Source organism: Mustela nivalis (genome assembly GCF_964662115.1).
Source record: "Mustela nivalis genome assembly, chromosome: 2".
Taxonomy (NCBI): Eukaryota; Metazoa; Chordata; class Mammalia; order Carnivora; family Mustelidae; genus Mustela; species Mustela nivalis.
The window spans coordinates 98,594,567-98,616,997 of record NC_139021.1 but is presented as its reverse complement, the minus strand read 5'-3'; the positions used below and the strand labels follow the sequence as shown (position 1 = coordinate 98,616,997).

Sequence of the window (22,431 nt, the reverse complement as noted above, 5' to 3'; positions counted from 1 at the left end):
GGCAGGGAAGCAGGCTCCCTGCTGAGCAGAGAGCCCAATGCAGGGCTCGATCCCAGGACTCTAAAATCTTGACCTGACCCAAAGGCAGAGGCTTTAACCCGCTGAGCCACCCAGGCACCCCATGAGGGCAGTCTTTAATTGCCACCTCTGGTGGGTGTTCATGTGCAGAGAGATATGTTGGCCTGAACAGAGGGATCCACCTAGGCAGGGCCTTAAAAACTGGTAAGGAGTTTGCGTTGAAGTAGTGGAATTATGCAGCAGAGGGAAAATATGATGAAAAGAGTGCAAAGGTCAGTTCAGGGCTGGGTCAGGAATTGTGTTGTAGGAGGAAGTGGGAATGCACTGAGAGTCCGATGAGAGGGAAGGAAAGCAGGGCGGAGGGACGGACAACCAGATCCAGCTAGGGACAGCAGTGAGTGTGGGACCTAAGGTCCAGCCAGATCTCCAGGTAAGGGAGGGAGAGAGGACATGAGCTGAAGGCTGGCTCATAATGACTACAAAATTAGTAGTGATTCTAATAAACAGACAGGAGAGCCGAAGAGCAGGGGAAGGTGAGCTCAGGGATGTATTTGTTGGTTTTGAGCCAGTGATGAGAGACACAAGTGGAAAATATCCCAAGGGCAGTCAGAAGTTCAAAGTTAGAATCTGACACAAAGATAGAGGGGGAGAGAGATTTGGAAGTCGTTAGTACAGAAACAGTGAACAAAAGTAATGCAAGAGATGAGGTCCCGGGCAGGAGCAGGGAGCGAGATAAATAGAAAGAAACTAGAATACCAAAGACTAAGTTTAAGGCAATGTACATGAACCCGAAAATGGTCAGCTGTCATTATCAGGGCTGTATTATAACGTCCGTGGTTCCTGGAAATGCTGTGGGCATGTTTGCCTTTGTGGGCCCCTTCCTCCATGAAAAACCGTCCTACCACTGCAGCGGCATAAAGACAAATACAATCAAGACTGAATTCTTTAATATATATTCACTATTGTTATACTACTTTCTCCCTTCTGATTTTAAAAGAAATTAAAATATTTTAGGGCGCCTGGGTGGCTCAGTTGGTAAAGCGTCTGCCTTAGGCTCAGGTTATGATCTCAGGGTCCTGGATGGAGCCCTACGACCCATGCTCAGCAGGGAGCCTGCTTCTCCCTCTCCTGCTGCTGCTCCCCCACTGCTGCTCGTGCTCTCTCTCGCTCTCGTTCTCTCTCTCAAATAAAAAAACAAAATTTTTTAAAAAATTAAAACATTTTCAAACATTTTAAAAATTACAACTTTTCTTTAAAAGTATCATTGGACCTCTTATGCCTAACAGTGTGAATAATCCAAAATATTGGGTAATTTTTAAAAACCCATGTACAGTGGACTTCAGTGTGTGTGTGTGCATTGCGTGTGTGCACGTGGGTGCAAGTGCATGTGCATGTATGTGCATTTAAGGGGAAATCTGCTTTAAAAAAATATATCATAAGCTAAGATATTAAGTAACTTTGATCCTCACAGGTACATAACCTTTGTTCAGTTTAAGGGGCCCTGAACGGAGATGTGTGGGCAGAGTGGATTCAGGGTGAGATGGAACCAATGGTTCTTGTACTTTACTGTGTATAAGAAAGGAATTTTGTTTTTATTTTTTTAAGATTTTATTTTTATATAATCTCTATACCCAACATGGGGCTTCAATCCACAACCCTGAGATCAAGAGTAGCACAGTCTACCAACTGAGCCAGCCGGTCAGCCGGTCTTGGGTTCTGCCTCTTGGAGAGTATGATTCCCCTGCCCAAATGCGCCTTGTACATCCCCAAAGGAGTTGTTTTCAGAATCATTGTTTGTGGTTTTGATGTTTTAGGGGCTTAATTCCTACAACTATTTCCTGGGAAAAGGAGGCGTCACAGTGTACCTCCCACAAAAATTGGAAAGCTGAAGCAGAGGAAGTTTAACTCTAAAGAATTTTGGGTCTCCGGTGAAGAAAAAGCTGGACGAGAATCAGACGGCCTTCCAGGATTTCCTTCATTGTCAGAGTTTCCAGGGAGAGCAGCAAGGACACAAATACCAAGAAAACAACACAAGGGGACAGAGGCTGAGGAAGTTCTTCAACATCGAGGTTCAAGGCAGGGCCACAGGCATTTATTGAGTATCTACTACGTGCCAAGCACTCAGGACACTATAGCCTGGAGTAAAGCAGGGGACGGTAGAACACGTACCTTAAGAACCTTTGAAGTTCTTGCCTTCTTTAAGATCAGTAGGCACAGGATATTACTTTAAGAGCCAAAGCGAGAAAAAGCGTGGAAGGAGTGCGCACAGAAGTGATGCGTGAGTCAGGAAGGATTAGAGATAAGAGTCTCTTGGAGATGGTCACAATGAGGTCATTGGCAGCTTTGGTGATAACTACTTCCTGGAGCGGTGGGTGTGGAGGGATGCTAAGTAGCAGGGCTTGTCCCTAAAGTTAAGATCCTCGAGTCTGGCCATGGGAGGTAGAAGAACTGGTTGGTTTTAGAAAAAAAAAAAAAAAGAAAGAAAGAAAAAAAAAAGTTTGCTTCAGCCTTGTCCAGAAATACTTAACATAACGAAAGCCAGTGTGAATCAAGGGCTTGTCATGTGCCTTACAATGTTCAAGGCCCTGAGTATGTTGTTTTACCCTTCTATCAACCTCTGTAGCAAGTACTGTTTTTATACCCATTTCACAGATAAGGAAATGGAGGCCCAGCAAGTTCAAGCTACTTGCCTAGAATCACACAGCTGGTAAAAGTGGCAGAACTGGAATAAAACCCTGGCTCTCTGCCTCTAGGCCCCGCACTCTTAAAGACTGGGTGGTATTTACCCAAACTGGGTGGTCTCTGGACATATTAGTAAATCTCACATTTACAGTTGACCCTTACACAGTGTGGATTCGAACTATGAGCATCCACTTACATGCGGATTATTACTCAAGAAATAAAAGGCAAATGTATTTTCTCTTATGATTTACTTAATAGTGTTCTCTTTTCTCTAGTTTCTTTTAAAAAGATGTATTTATTTATTTGAGAGGGAGAGAATGCGTGCAGAGGAGGGGCAGAGGGAGAGAATCCCAAGCAAACTCCCCAAGGAGCGTGGAGCCCAACGCGGGGCTTGATTCCGCAACGCTGAGTTCATGACCCAAGCCCAAACCAAGAGTCAGATACTCAACCGTCTGAGTCACGCAGGTGCCCCTTTTCTGGAATTTACTTTATTGTAAGAACACGGTATATAACATACATCTTGTGCAAAATACGGGCTAATTGACTCTGTATGTTCTTAGTAAGACTTCTGGCCAACGGGAGGCTATTAGTGGTTAAGTTTTGGGGGCATCAAAAGTTATGTGTGGATTTTAGACTATAAGGAGGTTGGCGCCCCTCAACCCTGCATTGTTCAAGGGTCAACTCTATATCAACTTAGGAAGTAAAGCACAGAAAAGGGGTTTGGTGTGGGGCCACAGAGGCAGAAATGGCGCCCATCACAGAGCCTGAGTTACCCTCCCAGGACTTCAGCCCTAGAGTGTCTGCAGACAGGGATTTGGTGCTCCTTGTACCATGTGATGCAGAGCCAGACAGCCAAGGGGAGCTGGGCCTCCATGAAAAAGAACACACATTTAACTAGTCCCCAGCCCATATCTATCTATGCATTTCTGGTGTCCTCCAAAGGGGGAGAAGAAGTGACTTTATTTCCTCTCTCTGAACATCTAGAAAATTCCGGGGCTTCAAAGCCCTTTCTCCATTAGGCCCAAGTAGTCTTAGATACGTATTCCCCAACCCCCCTTGGCCAGATGGATGGAAAACTCACTATGAACCTGAATTATTAAAAATGCTTTAGTGGTGTATAATAATTAAATAACAATAAGTAATATAAATGTACACACACACACACACACAGGTCATCTTGGTTTTTGCTTTGGGTTCCTAACAGGGAAAAGTCAATCAAGCATAAAGGGCTATAATTTGCTAAAGTTAATGACATTGTTTTATCAGTATAGAGTGTGTGTAACTGATCCATTGGCCTTTCTCTTCCCAGTAGTGAAAAAACATGCCGTAGCAATGTGTGTATGTGGACAAAGGGAAAACCAGGAGGATGATTGTCATAATGATTGGGTAATAAAGTCGGGTCCTGAGTTTTGTGACTCTGATAATTGCCACTTCGACGACTGCCTCGCTTACGGAAAAAGGTGGTGGAAAAACCATCAGGGAAACAGGAAGGGAGACAGTACTATCTGTCAGTTATAGTGTCAGCTCTAACTACATTACTGATAAAAAGAGGTACACATGTCTACCTCCCCAGTTTATTCTGTGCATACCTTTAAAAAGTATATGGTTTATAGTATATTGGTTATGTTTTTAAAAAACTAATACTACTTAAGTATTCTAGGGGAACTTATTATTTTTTTTTTACAGCCCAGTGGTAAATTATGGACTTCATGAAGTGTTTTTTTAATATAATTCTGAATAATCAACTCCGAATTTACATCTTTTCTAAGGGATACAACATTCCGTGTAGAATGTTCTTTAAGCACAGTAACAGACACAAACAGTTCTTAGCAATAAGAGAAGATTACTACAGAGAATTCACATGGAAAAATCAAGTCTTCCTTTTCATTATTTTGGAAATGACATTGGGAAGGGACGGACCAACATAAAACCTCAAGGCTGTGCCTGTATCTGGAGAGGCCACGTTGGTGACGTGTCCTGGTTAGAAAACTGCCTGGTTTTGCTCACTGAGCAGCTTGGAAATGCTCTGAGTTCAGGAGGATTAAGAAGAGAAGTGACCGTGGTCATTTTCCCTCCTGACGTATTATAAAACAAATGGGCTGGAGTGATTTGCAAACTTTGTTTTCTTTTGGGACAACACAGTGAGCTGCCCTCTTGGGTGGCCCCTCGGGGTGGGGTGGGAGCAGGCATGGGGTCCTGGCCGTGAGGGTAGAATGTGGAGCTGCGCTGTTCTTCTGGGGGCACCATCCCAAGGGACACCTGCGGATGCAGTGTTGGCTGGGATCCAGGTAAATTGGAGGCTGTCCTAGAAGTAAGAAGATCCATCACGCTTAGTAAGATCTTGGGTTATAACGGCTGCCTTGAGCCTCCAGACATTTTTTATAAAGCTCTCCGTCATGAAGCCCTCTTTCTGCCTCTGCTGCCATATGTTTTTCCAGCTGGACCTCCACCAGTCTTCCGCTCTCCAGAAAGTTCTCGTTCATTCAGCCCAAGGGTACCTCATTGGCTTTTCTCAGGGCTGCTGGAAGTTTCAGCGGGAGTCCTGGCCACATGGAGAATCGAGCTCCCTGGGCGCGTAGAGGAAGGTCTCAGACTGGGAGTCTGTGCCTTCAGATGCTTTGCTTTTCTGACTCAGTTTAAATGTGGAGAAATGTAAATATACATATTTAAATATGTGGAGCTGCATCAGGAAAAAAAAATCTTATTAGCATGCATTTTCTGTGATTCAGGCTTGTTCACCAAATCCTGCAGTAGGGAAATTTAAGAAGGGGTTTTTGTCCACAGACTGGGATCCCCCCACTTAACTCTGATCAGAGCCAGTGGCCTCCGAACCTTGTTTTCCATTGTTCATTTTCTATTCACCTGGGGGCACTGGGGATGTTTTAGCTTTTCCAGATGCTGGTTTTCAGATTAGCTGACACAAGGGTGGAAGTCACAACTCTTTGACACACTTTGGAGTTCTTACTTGTAGGACAAGGCTCCCTTCCAAATTCTAAGCAAATAGTTTGCTCTTCATGATTCAGACTTGGTTGATGTCCTGTTGCTCATTTTTCCTTCATGTAAATTTAGAATTCAGTGCTTCAGCCTCCAAAGCCTAACTGAACAGGAAACTGTGCACACATTCTCTGTGGCAAATCCTCCTAAGGAAAACCCTCATAAGGAAGTGGGCTGTCCGTGTAAAGATCTTACTTTATTGATGTGTTTGTATTTGATTTAAAATAAAAATTGAGTCCACTTCCAGATTGTAATTGTGCCCCCATTGCGTACTGGTAAGTGCTGGGCTACACTTTGCCTTCTGCTCCCTGCCCCCCACCCTCCTGGTTTCAGGCTGCTCCCCTGTTTGCAACTGCCATTTATGGCCCCATCTTTTCTCATCACTGTGAAATCTGCTGGGGCAAAAATAATACCTACAGTAATGTGAAGAAGCCTAATGAAGAAGCAACTCGAATTAGCAGCACAAAATCCAGAATCTTGACATGGGTTAGCTTGAGTAGACCAATCACCTTCAGGAAGAGCTGTGAAGTCGTGCAATCTGAAACGGTAAAATATTTTTAAAAAGTAGGCAACAGAAAACAAGATTATGAGGAAATCACTCCGATGTTCACTTTCTTTCTAGTTTATTGGTGTCACTAGATGCTTAACCGAGAATATCCTCACAGTATTTCCAAACTGATTGTGTAACCGCTCAGAAGCTTGACAACGAACCCCCCAACACTCACGATAATGCAAGTGGCATATATCTGGTAGGTTACCCATTAAACGACTGTGACAGATCGTATTTCTGGTTAATTGTTAGTTCCTTATGACCTTAGACTTTGCCTGTGTATTTAATAACACCATCTGCTGTCTCGGGTAGCAATACCACCTTTTTTTACGTGAGGATTACTGTTCTTACTTCGTAAACAACGGTGCTCAATGGGAGGTGTTGAAACTCCACCATAGAATTATTTAAATTATGCTACCTCTGCAAAGCTTGAAGAGAGAACTGCTTTTCTTCCTTATGCTGGCTCTATTGGCTTCACCTAAAATATCATGATGGATATACCATAATAAAAGTATAAAAATGATTTCCAAGTTGTAGTCTTGGTCTGCAAGATGAAATGTTTTCAAAGAACTCGACTGTTATGTCTGTCCTGTTTGGCTTCTTCCAGACTCGTTTCTCATAGTGTATAAATCTCTGGGAAATTTCCCAATAAAACAGACAATTAAGAACTAATTCCCACAAAGCGAAATGAGATGAGACTTATTTTTTTCTTTTTTTTTTAAACCATCACTCAAGATTACACCTCTCCATTTGGGGGCATGTTGAGAAGGCTGCTCACGAACGAGAAATATCAAAACATCTACTGATGTGTCTTCTATAATAAGGCAGATGGTGACGGGTTTTAAGTTGGGCTACCTTTGTTTGGGAGCCACAAACAGAAGCACCTATGAAATGAATTCTTGGTGGCTGGTGAGACAGGGTTGGGGGGGGGGGAGCATTCACTTTTAATTTAACTAGGTTCATGCTGTACAAGGTACCGGACTGTAGTGACGCTCTCCAACCCATGAATCACAACTTCCTAGAAAACAGGGGTTCTGCGGAGCGGTAGAACTGGTTTGCGCTGAACTGGTCTCTTCTGCACCAGGGGGCAGCTGCGCCTCTCTGAGTCAGGACAGACACCGGTCACCAGTTCCTTTGTCTATCTGTCCACTAACCTGTTCCCAGCCTTGACCACAAAACGAGCCAAGGTGAATGGGAATTGCTACTTGATTTTACTAGGGAAATGACAGCTCCTTAAAAGTGAAAACTTTTTTGCAACAGTAATTTTTCATTCCTTAACATGGTGACACTACTCAAAAAGTGGAAGGAGCATTGGAAGATAAAGCGCTCTAGGTCATGCGTACCTGATTTGGAACTGACTTTTGCGACAAACTGTGACAAAGCTCATAGGATTGACCGTCATAAGCCCAGCACTGACACGACCCATAACTGTATGCTAAAATATGGACACTTGACAGGGCAGAGGTTTGGGGGCTGTTTTTTGGGGGGGTGGTAGTTAATTATGGGGAACCAGAGAGGTTGGTCTGAATACCCACCACATGAAAATAATCAAGAGGTCGTCTGCCAACAGAAAACAACTTCAAAAGTATGGAATGTAGAATTCTGAGCCTAAACCACTTGACAGCATCCCAAAAAGGCATGTCCTGACATGTTTTCAGTATAAGAGGGCTTCAGCATTCCAGGCTTTTAAAAGAATGTCTCCTGTTACAGCTAAAAGGGGCTGCTTCTCCTTTTCCACACTCTGAATTCATGGAATCTGGAAGTCTGATTCTGGGACACTCATTTTCAAATATATTGAGTAATTTTTTAATATGAAAAGCAAGGAATATGGCTCTTTTTTGGTTTTAGAAAAATAGTTGAAACGCCCACACATAAGTGCTTCCCACCAACACCATTTTTGAAGTATACAGAACTTCAGCAACGTCATTAGGGTTTTGTCATAATCAGAGTCAAATAAACGAAACACAAACAGAACGTTATGAATGTAATACTTCACTATAGGTAACAAATTTAAAACACAAGGATTCCTAGAACTTATCTCCCCCAACATCCTTTATAAATTCAGTATATAGCCAGCAGAGAAGCCGCCCAGCTATTAAGCAGAGGAATCCTGGGTGAGAATTCCAAAAAAACCCTCAAAACAAGTTTCCACATCCTGCTGATCTATCCAGCCAAATGCCTGTCAGGGTATGGAACAGTTTTTCGTTTTACTCAACTGAGGTCCTCTTGAGTCTTCTGAAGGGGCTGTCAATAGATATTGAATCTTTGCCCATTTTATATGAAGCATATACATATATACATAATCTTTGCCATATATATGTATATATTAAGATATATGAATATATTTAAAATAAAGCGGTCTCTTGTGGAAATAAATATTTTTCATTAAGCCTTGAGACACTTCAATTGGGCATATTAATGCTGATACAGATGCTTTTGCCCTAGCTAACTTAAACTAAGTACAGACCGTGGCTTAGACACTCTTAGCTTGGGATCGGAGCCCAGACCAAGCAGACATAATGTTAGATGATGGGATAATCTGGTAGCCACATGACATCACAACTTTATTTCGATGGCACCACGCCCCCCAAATCATGGGCAGACGCTCACTGGTCACTCCTATGCATTGTTTTGTGATGCCACGTGTGTCAGAAGAACATGGGGCTTGGGTTTGTCAAAGTCCCCTGTATGCCCATGAAATCGCGCACCGTGGGAAGGGTCTGGGTGGAAATGGCATCGAGTTCAGCGTCTCATCTCCCAGTAGAGAAAAACGCCAGGCCCAGGGTGTTCAAGTGACCTGCCTCAGGTGATCTGCTGGGTGTGTGAATAGAACCTATGGTTCCTCACCCACTTCTTATGTGGGTATTTACATGTATGTAAAAAAAGAACCTGGGAAGAAAACAGAAATAGGAGGTAGCCCACCAGTGGGCTAAAGAATGAACTGCAGTCCGGGAAACGTGGATTCTGGCGGATGTTTACAGCAAAGTCTTCATTTCCCTGGTGCTCCAATAAATTGATAAAGTGAGCGGACATGACGTCTTAGTCATGGTGAAGAAGAACGAATTGATCTGTTAATGCAAATGTAGGCAGATCGATAGGTAGTGGAATAAAAGCAATCTGAAAAATGTTCAAAATCTAACTATCTCTGAAATGCTAAGAGATAGCCCCTAGGAAGTTCCCATGTGTGAAGTTCCCAGGCAAGTTTTCAGACCGGTTTCCTCACTAAGGAATTTGCTGGAAGGGCTGACAAGGCAGGCCAACAAGTCCATCAAAGTTCATCCGTTCTTGCATTTTAGCTGTGACCAGCTTTTTAGTAAACACACTATATTTAGGCAGTCGCAATAGGAAATCTGTTTCTCTATTTCTGTCCACCGGTGGTCTTTCGGCAGGGCACAAACTCTGGCTGTCTGTTCTCAAGACAAGTTCGGCTTTCTTCTTCTCTGTGTCAACTCAGTTCTGGATTGTCTCGATGATTCTGCACTCCCCTTGGCAAAGAGGCATTGCCATGTGGGCACAGGAGCAGATGTGCTAATGCACACTTACTCCAGTTAATAAATTACAGCCCATGATGAGTCTTTTAAGTTTTTCTTCCTTTTTTCCTTCTGCAGGGAGCCTTCTGTGTCTCCTCTGTACATAAAACTGACCACACACACACACAAAATGGAGAAATAATTTTACTGTTAAATATTTAGATCTTTGGGTATAATTAGAATATCACCTATACACATAAAATAATTGTTTTAAATGACAATATTGTGTTTTTTCCCCCCTATTCTATCCTTTGATGTGGAGAAGCTGTTGGGTGGGCCCTTAGTGCTTCTTTGGGAAGGACTGTTCCAGAAATAGATATAATTTAGTGTGTTCCATGGAGGGGGTAAGTTCAGGGACTTCCTACATTGCCATCTTGGACTGGAACTCCTTCTTCTTTGTTTCTAAACACATTAGACGAGAGCAAGTAAGCCACCAGAAAAGGTTATTGAAACCCCATTGGTAAAGGGCAAATTTTCCCACTGATTGGCATTCTTTTATAAAATATGTTTTCAGCTTGTCAAGAGAAAGTCAGTCTAGTTCACACTGGCTCACTTCTTTTTTGTGAGGATTACAAACAATGACAATGAAGGTCTATTTGGAATAAGCTGTGATCATTTTGCTTCTTACAAGCCCTTTATAACCATGGAATGCTATGGAATATCTGATTTCGCTTTTTTTTTTTTTCTTTTTTTTTTTCAGGGCCCCCTAGCCCCTTGTATTTATTTGTCTGAGTGCAAAGTAGCCAGGATTGGAATCCTATAATAGGAATTAAATGATTTCATGGGATTTTCCTTTTTGTTCTCAAGGAAACATGTTATAAGGATCTAGAGGTGCACTATTCCAATTTGGTGACTGCCCAAACCATATCCTTACCCGACTAAATCCCAGAATGGAAGTCTCTTATCTTACCACCAACATTGATTTTAATCTAAGGTTCATAAAGACCAGCACAAAATAGCTTGCTATTTAAGGAGTCCCATACCAGGCACAGCATAGCGGTAACTGTCCCTCATCTTTACCATCTCCCTCTATCTGTTGTGACTGTTTGCTGTTCTTTGCTTGCATGTCTTGTGAACTATCTTAGAATTGCTTTTTTCCCTATCAATATAGATAGAAATTGGTGCATCTTAATATTCTCTTTGTTAACACTCACAAATGTTAACACTCCCTTGCTAGTTTTCTATACTGTGCTTACGTGATTTTTTTAAAATTCAAAATGCAAGTAGAATCTTCTAGACTGTATCATTAGACAACAGGACTCATACCTGGATTTCAGTTCTGACACTCACTGTTAATTCTACTATAGGCAAATCACTCAATCTTTCAATACCTTAGGTTTCTGTTTCTGAAAAAGGATGACAATATAATAAAATTCACGGTTGAAATATCTTTTTTGAATGTCCATATGAAAGGTATAATAAACATATAATAAACACAGACAATTATATTATCCTTAACCTTTTAGAATTGTAACATCTTTCATTTTTTCAGTCCCCTTACTACTGAACGTGTATGCAGGAAAGTCACATTTTAAGTAGGTAAGCTAATTCACCTTCTTAATATTTTCAAACATTATCCTTGAGGTTAGTTCACTATTGTGTCAGCATCTTCCCAGTGATATCTTTTAAAGGATTTTGGTGAGTGTCTTAAATATCCGTTAAACCCACATTCAGACATTTTTCCAGAAAAGTACATTTCATCATGCTCTTTCCAAAAAGTCAATAGCAGGGTTCTGGCAGCAAATGGCTGTTGAATCCCTTCCAGTTCTCCTACAAATTTCCTTGCAGACTGAGCAAGTGTGTGACCTCAATCTCTCCTTTGTCTGTATTTTTCACTTAGCGCTTTAAATTCTGACACAGTAAGTAGTTAGCCTACATCAAGACCCCAATTTTTACTCTAAACGGGGAACTATACATATGTTTACACATAGACTGGTGACTAACAGCTTCTGTGTATAATATGTGAGTGATTAAGAGCTCCTGTGATTTTATTTGGCCTGATTCTTAGACCCTCCACAGAGAGTTTATCTCCCCCACATGCAAAAATCTCCTTAATATCCGAATGCTTTCTGTGCACAGGGGAGGCAGGCTACAGGGAGAGGTCACACAGAGGGAAAGTATTTCTAAAAAACTGTATTTGCAATTTGAAAACCAGTAGAACTGTCTCATAAAATGCCACTACTTAGAAGAAACACTCTTCTGTCTATGACAGAAGGTTCATTTGTGTCACGACTCTCCATAGCGTGTACAGACGTATTCATATAAACAGGTCTGTTCAAGTACTTATTTATAACTTTTTTTTTTTTAAAGTAGAAAAACCCCGAGTAGCACATGTATTCTTCAATCTTATGGCAGTTTTGTCCAAGTACAAGGAGCTGAGGATGTTATCCACAGAATCCCAAATGACATACAGGCTGCCTTTTTCCCTCCTCCTCCAAATATGCTGGGGTCAGAGTTTAAGAAGCTCTAGTATGGTTGCAACATCACACTATTAATAGAAACTGCGCTCTGAAGAATGAAGGCTGTGATTCCACATGTGAATATAGGGTGAAGTGCATGAACTCACAAGCCTCCAGGAATACCACCTCGTGGACAGCACACACGTTGTAACCCTCCCCCAGCTGCATGTCCTTAGGGCAGAGTTCCCTCAGGGTCCTCTGGAAGGAACCTTTTTTTTTTTTTTTTTTCTTTACATTGCCCTGTGGACTGTCAGTACAGGGCTGTGGTATGTTAACCAGAGCATCTCCACTGGAGTAAGCTCCGGGTCGGTTCCGATTTTAGATGTTTAATGCTCACAGGTGGAAGCCCATGTAAATTACAGTGTGGGGAGAGCAGATTCCTTCCACCCATAGAGCTATTGCTTAGAACTGCTCCCTTTGGCTAAACATCCAATCACTTCCCTTATTCCTGCTTTTTGATGGTATCATAATAAACGGCTTTCCTTTTGCTCCTAAACTGGGGATGATTTTTATTTTTCAAAAAATCTTAGAAATTAAGAGCAAGCTGGAAAGAACTGTTGCTTCATCTAATCTCAGCAGAGGTGTTCCCCGTAGAATGTTTTCTTTAGTTCTTAAGACGAATTCCAGTATTTCAGCAATCTGCTTAAAACCAGCCTCAACCCACTGCCCCACCAACCCTTCCTGCGGCTTCCACCTGCCTGTCCACGTATGAATGTGCAGGAGCTCCCTGCAGCCAACCTGGTAACCTTGACTCGGAGTGGCAAAGAAGCTCATAATGCTCTTCTGAAAGGACCTGCAGCCTTAAGCAAGAGGGCAGAGTCTACGTGACTAAAACATACCAACTTCCTCTTTCATAAGTCATCACATGATGAACTACAATTACAATTCCTGCCTTGTCTCTGCGAATTGCAGACGCATTGCCTCACCCTAGAAGCCCTGCTTCTGTGTGTGGAGGAGGCGGCTCTTGCTGCTGCAGCAGCCGCTTTGGAAGGGATCCAACTCCAGTCTGTGCCGGGAGGGAGGGCGGAGGGTGGAAGACAAAAACAAAGCTATGTTTACTTAGCATAGATCGATAAAGCTGCTTCGGAGCTACATGAAAGGCCAGGCAGCATGAAAGACTTTTGATACAATATAAGGAATTGCTGTCCAGGATCCAGGGCCAACCTTAACCCCCTTGATCCCGGAGCCTTTTATGGCAAGGGAGACCAGAACTAAAATAGCCTCTCCATTCTCCAGCAGGCATTTCATTAGGGAAGTTACAACAACTCGGTTTCGACATTAAACTCCTAGTGTAAAATAAAAAGGAAATGCCCTTCATTTGGAGAAGAAAAGCTCCATTCTACAAGAATCCTTACTTAGTCCCTCCCAAGGCAGAATTTGTATCTTGGTGTTTCTATTTTGGGATAGAATGGCAAGCTTTCCCTTGAGGGTATTACAGTACCAGCTTGCAGGTAAAGGAGTATAATGACGCCAGGGCTCTAACACAGGGTGGGTTTTTTGTTTTTTAATCTTCCAGTGACTGTCTGGGGGGGCCGTGTCTTGGGTGTGTCCAGATGGCTAGTTTGTCTGCAGCACAAAGCCCAGACCTCGTCCACTTCGGGCAGTGGCTCTGAGAGAGAAGTCACGTGCTACAATGAGTGGCACAGGGTCTCTCTGGAGAGTGACCAGAGGGACAGATCCTGAAAGAGGCTCCAGACGGCAGGTATCCGGAATGACCAAAACCACTGGCACCAGTTGCTCCAGGGAAGGAACTGGGCATGTCCAGTGCCCCCTGCTAGAGGAGGGTGAGGCAGGACTGCCATTGCAAGCAAGACCCGGGACCAGATGGGGAGACCTCGACGGCAAGCACACCTTCTCTGGAAATCCCCAGGAGAAGACATGCAGGATTGGCCTGTAAAAACATCTGGGCCTGGCATTACGTTTTCTGCGCCACTTTGGAACAGGTTTCTTCATGCTGCTGAGGCAGCTCCCTCCACTATTTCGCTAAGGGTGTTTTTCCTCTTCCTTGTGGTTAGTCCTTTGAAGCAACCTGGCATTTTCAACAGCAACAACTACAGAGAAACGTCAGCAGGATTTTTTTCTCTCTCCACCTACCGACCCAGTGGTAGGCAAGATAGTGTAATGAGTACCCTGCTCTTCCCACACGGGGCCAGCCCAGTCCCGTCTCAGCCGGCGCTGCGGGCCTGTTTTCCAACAAAGCAGCTCCGAAGGGCTGCCCGTGCAGAGCCGAGGTGTCTGGGTCCCCACTGACAGTGACTAAGCCGCGTCTATTTGTCAGTAAGACTAAGACCGGCCAGAAGCGATTCACCATAGCACACAGCAGCTCCTCCTCCCAATAAAAGTGGGACACTCGAGCACTGACTTCAGTCCGGGGACGGCCCGCGGCCGCCAGCACCCGCACAGCGCTGCGGGCCCAGCGGGCTCTGCGGCCGCGCCCCGCCTTCGCGCCAGGCGGGTCCGCGCCCACCGGGGGCCCCCCGGGCCCGGGCCACGCCGTCGGTCCCGCCCCACGACGGCGCCGGGGACTTCCGCCGATGGCCCGGCCCGGCCCCGCGCAACCCCCCGGCCGGCCAGCCGGCCACCCCACGGCGCGCGCGGAGCCGGGCGCCCCCGCCCCCTCCGGCCCAAGTTTGGTCCCGAGGGCGGGGCCCGGAGGCCTTCTGTCGCCGGAGGGGGCGGAGCCTGCGCGGTGACGCGACCGCGCCGGCCGTAGACCCCGGATCCCTGGAATGTGCATTCGTTCAATGAGGCCGCCAGTGCCAGGGGCGCCGACTCACGTCCGAGCGGAGCGTGCGCACTCGGCGGCGGCGGCGGCGCACGCGGGCCCGCGGCTCTGCGCCCACGTCACGCGCCAGCCGCGCGGTCCGACAGTAGGCGGCGGGGTCTGCCGGCGCCGCGAGGACCACCCCCACCCGCCGCTCCCCGCTCGGCAGGGCGGGCCACTGCGGAGGAGGAGGGGAGGGCGGGGCTGAGGCTGGCGAGGGTCCCCAGGCCTCGGCCGATCGGCGTGCGGACGCGGCCCCGGGCTCGGGGGCAGACTCCGCCGTTCGTGAAACTTAGGGCACCGCGGCGCGCGCGTGCGTCCGACGGGTGCGAGTGTGCAAGCGCCCAGTGTGAGTCCACACGTAACTCCTCAGAAACAGAACTGAGCCACGCCACACTGACAGTCCCCGCTCTCGAGACTGACAGCGCCAGTCACCGAGGGGCTTTTGAAAACACGAGCACTAGCGCGATTTGGCCCAAACGTCCTGGAGGGGAGGAATGGGGACCGAGTAGTGGAGGCAGCCGAGCGTTGGGACGGCCGCGCCGCCTTCCCCTCGGGGACACCGGCCCCGGTGCACTCGGGCGGCGCTGACCCGCGGGCGGGCGCCTCGGAGCCGGCTCTCCCGGCAGCGCTCGTTCTCTCCCCGCGCAGGGGGAGGGGGAGGGCGCGGGCGCGGGGGAGGGCGGGCGCGCGCGCGAGGGGAGGGGGCCCGCGCAGGCGCCGTGCGAGGCTGTCGAAGAATCAAGTCTGTAGAAGTGGAGCGGCCGCAGCGGCAGCAGCAGCAGCGACGGCGGCGACGGAGCAGAGGCCGGCTGGGCGCTGACGCGGGCGCTGGAGAGCGGCGACGCCGGGAGCTGTGAGAGAACAGCGGAGCGACCCGTGGCCCGCGCCGCGCCCGTGCTCCACGCCGTCCGGCTGCTGCCGCCGCCTCGGCGCGGCATGCCCCGCCGCTCGGGCTGAGCCTGCCCCGGCGGCCGCCCCCCGCCCCCCGCCCCCCCGGCCTCCCCGCCCCCCGCCCCGCACTCCGCGCCGGCCGCCGCCGCGACCTGCTGCGCTCCCCCGCGCCCGCGCGGCCCATCTTCGCCCCGGTCTGGAGGCCGGCCGCGGCCCCGGCCGAGCTCCCGCCGCCGCCGCCGCGCCCGCCGCGCCGCGCCGCCCCGCCGCCCGCCCGCGCCCGCGCCGGCCGGGGGGACGTGCTGCCGCGGCTGCAGCCCCTCGCCCCGCGCCCGCCGCCCCTCGTGCCCCGGGGGCGCTGCGCGGGCGCCGAGCCTTCGCGGGCTTTGCCGCCGCCGCCGCCGCCTCTGCGGCCGCCGCCGCCGCTGGTGGGGGAGACGCGGGGTTGGGGGGGGAGGAGGGCGCGCGTGGTGCCGGCGGGGAGCGGCGGCGCCCCCTCCTCCTCCGCCTCCTCCTCCTCCTCCTCCTCCACCTCCAGCGCCGCGGGCTCCTCGGACATGGCCGCGGCGGTGGCGGTGGCGGCCGCGTCCCGGCGGCAGTCGTGCTACCTGTGTGACCTGCCCCGCATGCCCTGGGCCATGATCTGGGACTTCACCGAGCCCGTGTGCCGCGGCTGCGTCAACTACGAGGGCGCCGACCGCGTTGAGTTCGTCATCGAGACGGCGCGACAGCTCAAGCGGGCGCACGGCTGCTTCCCGGAGGGCCGCTCCCCGCCCGGCGCCGCGACCCCCGCCGCCGCCAAGCCGCCGCCGCTTTCGGCCAAGGACATCCTCCTGCAGCAGCAGCAGCTGGGCCACGGCGGCCCCGAGGCCGCCCCGCGCGCCCCGCAGGCCCTGGAGCGCTACCCCCTGGCGGCCGCCGCCGAGCGGCCCCCGCGCCTCGGCTCCGACTTTGGCGGCAGCCGCCCGGCTGCGGGCCTGGCCCAGCCGCCGACACCGCAGCCGCCGCCCGTGAACGGCATCCTGGTGCCCAACGGCTTCTCCAAGCTGGAGGAGCCCCCGGAGCTGAACCGCCAGAGCCCGAATCCGCGGCGCGGGCACGCCGTGCCACCCACCCTGGTGCCGCTCATGAACGGCTCGGCCACGCCGCTCCCCGCCGCGCTCGGCCTCAGCGGCCGCGCCGCCGCCTCGCTGGCCGCAGTGTCTGGGGCCGCGGCCGCCGGCCTGGGCTCGGCGCAGCCCGCCGAACTGAGCTCGCACAAGCGGCCGGCGTCCGTGTCCAGCAGCGCGGCCGTGGAGCACGAGCAGCGCGAGGCGGCGGCCAAGGAGAAGCAGCCGCCGCCGCCCTCGCATCGCGGCGCGGCCGACAGCCTCGCCACCGCGGCCGGCGCCACCGAGCTGGGCGCCGAGGGCGCGAGCAAAGGCCGCGGGCCCGGAGAGCAGGACTGGGTCAACCGGCCCAAGACCGTGCGAGACACGCTGCTGGCGCTGCACCAGCACGGCCACTCGGGGCCCTTCGAGAGCAAGTTTAAGAAGGAGCCGGCCCTGACTGCAGGCAGGTTGTTGGGTTTCGAGGCCAACGGGGCCAACGGGTCTAAAGCAGGTAGGGGCGGCTGTGGAGCGAGGGGCCCTAGGGGAGAAAGGGGGGCGCAGAGCAGAGGAGGGGGGTGTGCTTTCCATTCACCATTCTACCCCAGCCCAGAAACAACAAACACCCAACTTCCTGATCTGCCTGAGGCGGAACCAGTGCTTAGTGGCAACGTGTTCCTGTGCTGAAGCAGCACAACAGAGATGAGTCAGACTGGGCTGATAGGCACTGACACAGGGTTTTCCTTTCCCAGCACATTCTTGGATGGGAGCGTGAGGGCACCAGCCACCTTTTAACCTGTTGGGGGATGTTGACGATCGTGTGCACAGTTCAGCCTGGGTACATGCATGCTTGTGTAGAAACAGGCCGTTGCATAGGTGCTGTGTTCTGTGGCCTTTTAAAATCCTGCCCCAGAGCCCCGTGAGTCTTAAGTGTTGTGAGTTGCACGTGCCCTGGAAATTCATGTGAGATTTTCCGTTCAGGCTTTGAGAGAACAAATTCTTTAGTGAGTCTTGTGTTAGTAAAAGAACTGTCCTTTTCGGTGCACATCCATTTATTTTGTTTTTGTTTTTTCCCTTTTCTTTTCTCCCCCTGCCAGTTGCAAGAACAGCAAGGAAAAGAAAGCCTTCTCCAGAACCAGAAGGTGAAGTCGGGCCCCCTAAGATCAATGGAGAGGCACAGCCATGGCTGTCCACACCCACAGAAGGGCTCAAGATCCCCATAACTCCTACATCCTCTTTTGTGTCTCCACCACCACCCACTGCCTCACCTCATTCCAACCGGACCACACCGCCTGAAGCGGCTCAGAACGGCCAGTCGCCCATGGCAGCCCTGATCTTAGTAGCAGACAATGCAGGGGGCAGTCATGCCTCGAAAGATGCCAACCAGGTTCACTCCACTACCAGGAGGAATAGCAGCAGTCCACCCTCTCCATCCTCTATGAACCAAAGAAGGCTAGGCCCCAGAGAGGTGGGGGGCCAGGGGGCCGGCAGCACAGGAGGACTGGAGCCAGTGCATCCTGCCAGCCTCCCAGACTCTTCTCTGGCAGCCAGCGCCCCTCTATGCTGCACCCTCTGCCACGAGCGGCTGGAGGACACCCACTTTGTGCAGTGCCCGTCTGTCCCTTCGCACAAGTTCTGCTTCCCTTGCTCCAGACAAAGCATCAAACAGCAGGGAGCTAGTGGAGAGGTCTATTGTCCCAGTGGGGAAAAATGCCCTCTTGTGGGCTCCAATGTCCCCTGGGCCTTTATGCAAGGGGAAATTGCAACCATCCTTGCTGGAGATGTGAAAGTGAAAAAAGAGAGAGACTCGTGACTTTCCGGTTTCAGAAAAACCCAATGATTACCCTTAACTAAAACTGCTTGAATTGTGTATATATCTCCATATATATATATATATATATATATATATATATACACACACACACACACACTCACACACACACACACACATATATATATATATATATACATATATATATATATCCAAGACAAGGGAAATGTAGACTTCATAAACATGGCTGTATAATTTTGATTTTTTTGAATACATTGTGTTTCTATATTTTTTTTGACGACAAAAGGTATGTACTTATAAAGGCATTTTCTTCTTTTGTTAATGTTATTAGCATATCTTTGTGCTTTATTATCCTGGTGACAGTTACCGTTCAATGTAGGCTGTGACTTGCGCTGCTTTTTTAGAGCACTTGGCAAATCCGAAATGCTTCTAGCTGTATTTGTATGCACTTATTTTAAAAAGAAAAAAAAAAGCCAAATACATTTTCTGACATTGTAAGATTGCCTTACTGTCTGTTATTCCTTATTGCTGGCCCCTCTCTCAGGCCAGAGGCCAGTTGGTGGAGAAGGAAATGGAATGAGCGAAGGGGGCACTGTTGTGAAGTGGGCAGCATGCCACTGAGAAATGTCACCAAGTTTACCCCAAAACATTGTCCTCTCAGAGTAGCAGGAAAACAGATTTTGAGTCTTTCTCTGTTTTGTTCTTAAAGTTCAGTTGTTGGGATAGTGATGACTGCCTGAGAGTTGCTGCTGAGAGATTTTTTGGACTGTGTGGTTTTGGGGAGGGGGGATTTTTCTTTTTTTTTTTTTTTGAAAGGCAAAGTTGACCACTGTTCACTGCCCACGTGATCAGTTGTAAGATTACAACGCTGCATGTTCGTTGGTTACATAATACACAATTCAGTGACTGAAGGGCGGTGATGATGGATGGTGGCGTGTGCAAGATGGCACTGCCGTCTTTGAGCAGAGCCCGGCTCTGCAGCGTCACCTTGTCTTTTTAAACACCCCAGAGCTCTGTTTGGTGGTGGTGGTGTCGTTTCCTTTGAAAAGAGTCGCAAGAGAAGTTACAGTTCAGGTGAACTTGGAGATTGTGGGATTGGTTTCGTTTCTGTTTTGTGTTTCGTTTTGTTTTGTTTTTTATCATTTACCTGTAGTGCTATTGCTGTTGGTACTATCACCTACCCCCTGTTTCTAGTGAGTGCTAAATACAGTATGGTACAATGACAGTAACAGCGCGTGGTGCTGCCGGGACTGCCCGTGGGCATATCAGTGACAGCCCAGATGGGGGTGGAGGAAACCTGTAATTTCCTTCTTACGTGTGTTTGAAATACCAAGTGAATAATACTGTTCCTCTGGAAAAAAAAAATGATAAACTAGTGAAAATTAAAGAAAAGGTTTTAATAATAGGCAGGCCCCACCTCTCAAACTATTCTTAGAAACCTTTTGTAAACTAATTTCTTTTGATTACTATTTTGCATCAGTAAAACGATTTTTTTAAACCAATAAATCATCTGTTATTAGAAATAGTTGTCTCACAGTGATACTGGTTTTTCTTTTGTGCTGTTACGATTTAACATTGACAGGAACACTATTTTAAATCCTTTTATGTTCAGGTGTTTGTAACTTGGCCCTATAATTAGGCTGAATCATGGCTTCAAGGTCTACTACAACTTACGTGTATCGTTTATGACCCAGCTTCTATTTTAATTTGAAAATAGAGATTGTTACCCTCTTTGGAGTCTTTTTTAGTTACGTTTTTGTCTTTTTTAAATTGCTCAAATATTTTTTAATGGTCCGTTTATTAACACTTGAAAATCAGATACTGCACCAAATACAGTATTTTTGTTGTAGTGTTTTTAATGAGGGCACTTATTATTAATGCTGTGCAAATTCATGTTACCGGTCATTGTTATATTACAAACAGACTTGCATGATTAACCAGTTTGTTGTTACACTTTTTTTTTTTAATTGGCGCATCTATGACTCAGATCAGACTGGTTTCTCTTATGTAAATGCAGAAACACACTTGCAGAAACACAGAGTCAATTTTACATGCCCATAAAGACATGTGTAAAGAATTCAACTATTATGGTTTGTTGTATAAATGTGTATCTAAGCACTTTATTATAAACTGGAATTTGACCTCATAGATTTTACAAGTTGATCAGTCATTTGACCTAATTCGTGGTAGCTATCTGTATGCTTTGCAGTCTCAATACAGATAAGCTTTCTAAAAAAGATTAGTAAAGAACCATCCTGCTGTTTTGAATAAGTCTATCCAGCTGTGGAAAAGACAACCTATGGTTTCTCTGTGCTGGTGTTTAGGGAGCGGGGGAGAACAGGAATAGCTTTAAAGGGCTGTGTGTTGAGGTTACTCCCATTAAAAACTAAGGTCTGCATGAGGCCGCCTGGCCCTTGGGTGGCCTTCGTGGAAGGCTTGCAGCTGTAAAATGTTGATCCGGGTTATTTTTCTGGCATTCTCTTAAGTTAAAAAGTTAACGCTGGGGCATGGGTTTGATCTTTTGTTGTACCTGATGGCAGTGCAGACATCCTCCACAGCTGGATAAAAATGTCAGAAAGCTACTTACTGTACATGGGCAGTATCCGATTTCAGATCCTAAATATTTCAGCTGTGCTTTTAATACTCAAAATATTAGGGGATGGGGTGTTGAAGCTTTCCCTTTTTTGCTTTAACATTTATAGAATTTAACAGATGTACTGTCTTTCATGTGGCCTCACATTAAAAGTTATGAGAACATACACATGGTTTACAACTTTTACTATATACCTTTCCTTGGCCACCAAGTATTTTTAAAGTGTGCCACCTTTTAACCTTTACTTTTTTTTTAAGTTGAAGGTGATACTTTTTCTATATATGATGAAACTCATGTCAGCTTAAGTGAGTGTAATCTCAGATACCAACATTATTATATTTTAAAATCACGCTATGGAAAAATCACCTGCATTCTGTCATGTGTCAGATTTACAGTACCTTTTTTTTTTCTTTAACTTTTAGCATTAAATAAAAATAAAATTGGGAGCACTGAACATTTTCTGAGGCCTTTTTTAATTTTTTAAAGTAAGCTCAGAATGGCTATTGTTTTAATCACTAATGGCGGTGTGACCAAAGGATGTGTGGGGTTTGGGGTTGGGGTTTGACTGGAACTGCAGGAGAAGAACAGGAGATAAAAGACCCGGAACAACAAGTCAACCGAGGGTAGGGGGGTGGAAAAGTGCTAGGGAATGGGGAAAGGGCAGCTGGATAAGGGAAACAGATAAAGAGAAGAGCTGAACAAAGTACAGCCCCAAAGCACTTGTTTATTTTTCAACCTGCTGTACCGCCGGCCACTCTGCAATCGTAGACTAGAAGGAAAAGATCCTGACAACACTAAAAAGGCTGTCGAGACATGGAGTTCCTCTCTGGAAAGCTCTGAAACGAAACGGCCATGATGGGCTGTGGGAAATGCACTGAAGACAAAAGAGGGGGAAAACAGCCTACCTTTTGGAAAGCTGTGTAATAAAGTCAGAGCGAAAGCCAGGTGTGAGGTTTATTGATGTCCTGAAATCTGAATTTATAAATAAGAGATAAGAGGTGGGAAGCACCAAGACCCATTTGCAAGACATCGGAAGACAGTTCCTAGATGTTTGCAGCCTTTTCATT

At 47.6% G+C, this 22,431-nt stretch overlaps 1 protein-coding gene and 1 long non-coding RNA gene across 3 annotated transcripts; one reads left to right on the top strand and one right to left on the bottom strand.

Moving 5' to 3' along the window:
* Positions 1-4,417: 4,417 nt before the first annotated feature.
* LOC309859691 lies at positions 4,418-14,262 on the bottom strand. Of its 2 annotated transcripts, XR_014308821.1 has the most exons (5): positions 14,085-14,262; positions 11,065-11,120; positions 8,953-9,883; positions 6,112-6,232; positions 4,418-5,380 (listed from the first exon to the last, which is right to left on the bottom strand). It is a non-coding gene; the product is annotated as an uncharacterized lncRNA (long non-coding RNA). The 2 variants fall into 2 exon arrangements; XR_014308822.1 differs by lacking the exons at positions 4,418-5,380; positions 6,112-6,232 and having other exon boundaries at positions 8,216-9,883.
* A 2,033-nt stretch (positions 14,263-16,295) lies between these two features.
* IRF2BP2 (interferon regulatory factor 2 binding protein 2) lies at positions 16,296-20,294 on the top strand. Its single transcript, XM_082720708.1, has 2 exons — positions 16,296-17,493; positions 18,077-20,294. Exons 1-2 carry the CDS (start codon positions 16,449-16,451, stop codon positions 18,790-18,792), a joined length of 1,761 nt encoding a protein of 586 aa, XP_082576834.1. The 5' UTR covers positions 16,296-16,448; the 3' UTR covers positions 18,793-20,294.
* The last annotated feature ends 2,137 nt before the right edge of the window (positions 20,295-22,431 follow it).

Excerpts from the sequence above, each read along its gene's own strand:
- IRF2BP2 (XM_082720708.1), top strand. The coding sequence starts at position 16,449 with ATGGCCGCGGCGGTGGCGGTGGCGGCCGCGTCCCGGCGGCAGTCGTGC. Across the intron at positions 17,494-18,076 it reads GGCCAACGGGTCTAAAGCAG|TTGCAAGAACAGCAAGGAAA; the intron begins GTAGGGGCGGCT and ends TCCCCCTGCCAG.